At 62.4% G+C, this 1,155-nt stretch overlaps 1 protein-coding gene across 1 annotated transcript in view; it reads right to left on the reverse strand.

Moving 5' to 3' along the window:
• Nucleotides 1–1,155, reverse strand: part of CRYGN (crystallin gamma N) — a 19,394-nt gene that overhangs the window by 10,393 nt on the left and 7,846 nt on the right. The window contains exon 5 of the mRNA XM_021706267.1: nucleotides 452–551. Within this exon, the coding sequence (XP_021561942.1) occupies nucleotides 452–551 (100 nt within the window). The remainder of the gene's footprint in view (nucleotides 1–451; nucleotides 552–1,155) is intronic.

Consider the following 1,155-nt stretch of genomic DNA (forward strand, 5'->3'; position numbering starts at 1 on the left):
GGCTGCCCCCTGCTGAGTCAGGGCCAAGCGCACCGCCCTGGATTGGGGCGGGGGTGGTCTCCAGTCCTCCAGCCTTTCTGCCTGCGCTGCCCCTCGCCTGTCGCCCTCCTTCCCCCCAAGGCCGGCTCTGACCCTCCCAGCCCGTTCCCCTTTCCCCTGGCGGCGCGCAGCCTCACGTTGTACCCGCAGGGATGAAGCCCAAGCCTCCCGGGGGAAGAGGATACTCTTGACCCTTGCCTTTCTGCCGCCTCTCTGCCGGGTGCTCCAACTCCTCAGCCCCTGGCTAGTGCCCCAGGCACTCCAGGGCAGGTCTCCCTCGCCTCCTGTTTTGTTCCTGCCTCCCGCCCTCCCTGGGGCCCTCTCCTCTTGAAGATTCCTCCCAGCTGGGTGCCCAGGTGGCTCCCGCTGCCCTGAGCTGGGGGACCACAGTGCTCTGCAGCCCCGCCCTTACCGGCAGAGCAGACCAGACCCCCTCGGGCGGGCGGTTGACAGGATGGTGGAGCCCCACTGTGGCCCGAGCATTCCCGGGGCCCAGAAGTCCTTGGCACACCCTGGAGGCTCAGAGATTGTTTGTGGTGTCAGCAGAGTAAACATCCGGCCCACAAGACCTGCGGGAGCAGATGGCTGGGAAGATGAGATGTGAACACTTGAAGCCGGGACTCAGGTGGGGGCCGAGCTCCGCGATCCAGGGAGAGAGGAGGGGGAGCCCCACAGGGGCTCTGCGGGGGATCCTGATGCAGAGGGAGGAGGAGTTTTGGGAAGCAGTTTGGGCTGCCTCTCTACTTTTTGGAAAGGTGTGTGTGTGTGTGTGTGTGTGTGTGTGTGTGTGTGTGTGTGTGTGTGTGTGTTTCTCTCTCTTTTTTAAGACAGAAAAGTTTATTTAAAAGTAAATTAGAAAAATTAGAAGCCGGGCTCGGTGGCTCAGCCTGCAATCCCGCGCCTTGGGAGGCTGAGGGGAGTGGATTGTCTGAGCCCACGGGTTCGAGACCCGCCTGGGCAATTGGTGAGCCCTCATCTCTACAATAAAACAAAAAGTTAGCCGGGTGTGGTAGCGCGTGCCTGTAGTTCCAGTTTCGTGGAAGGCTGAGGCGGAAGGATCGCCGGAGCCCAGCAGGTCGAGGCTGCGGTGGCCGGGAGCGGCCACCGGACTCCAGT

Source organism: Carlito syrichta, unplaced genomic scaffold, assembly GCF_000164805.1.
Source record: "Carlito syrichta isolate Samal-C Ts95f unplaced genomic scaffold, Tarsius_syrichta-2.0.1 Scaffold315400, whole genome shotgun sequence".
NCBI lineage: Eukaryota > Metazoa > Chordata > Mammalia > Primates > Tarsiidae > Carlito > Carlito syrichta.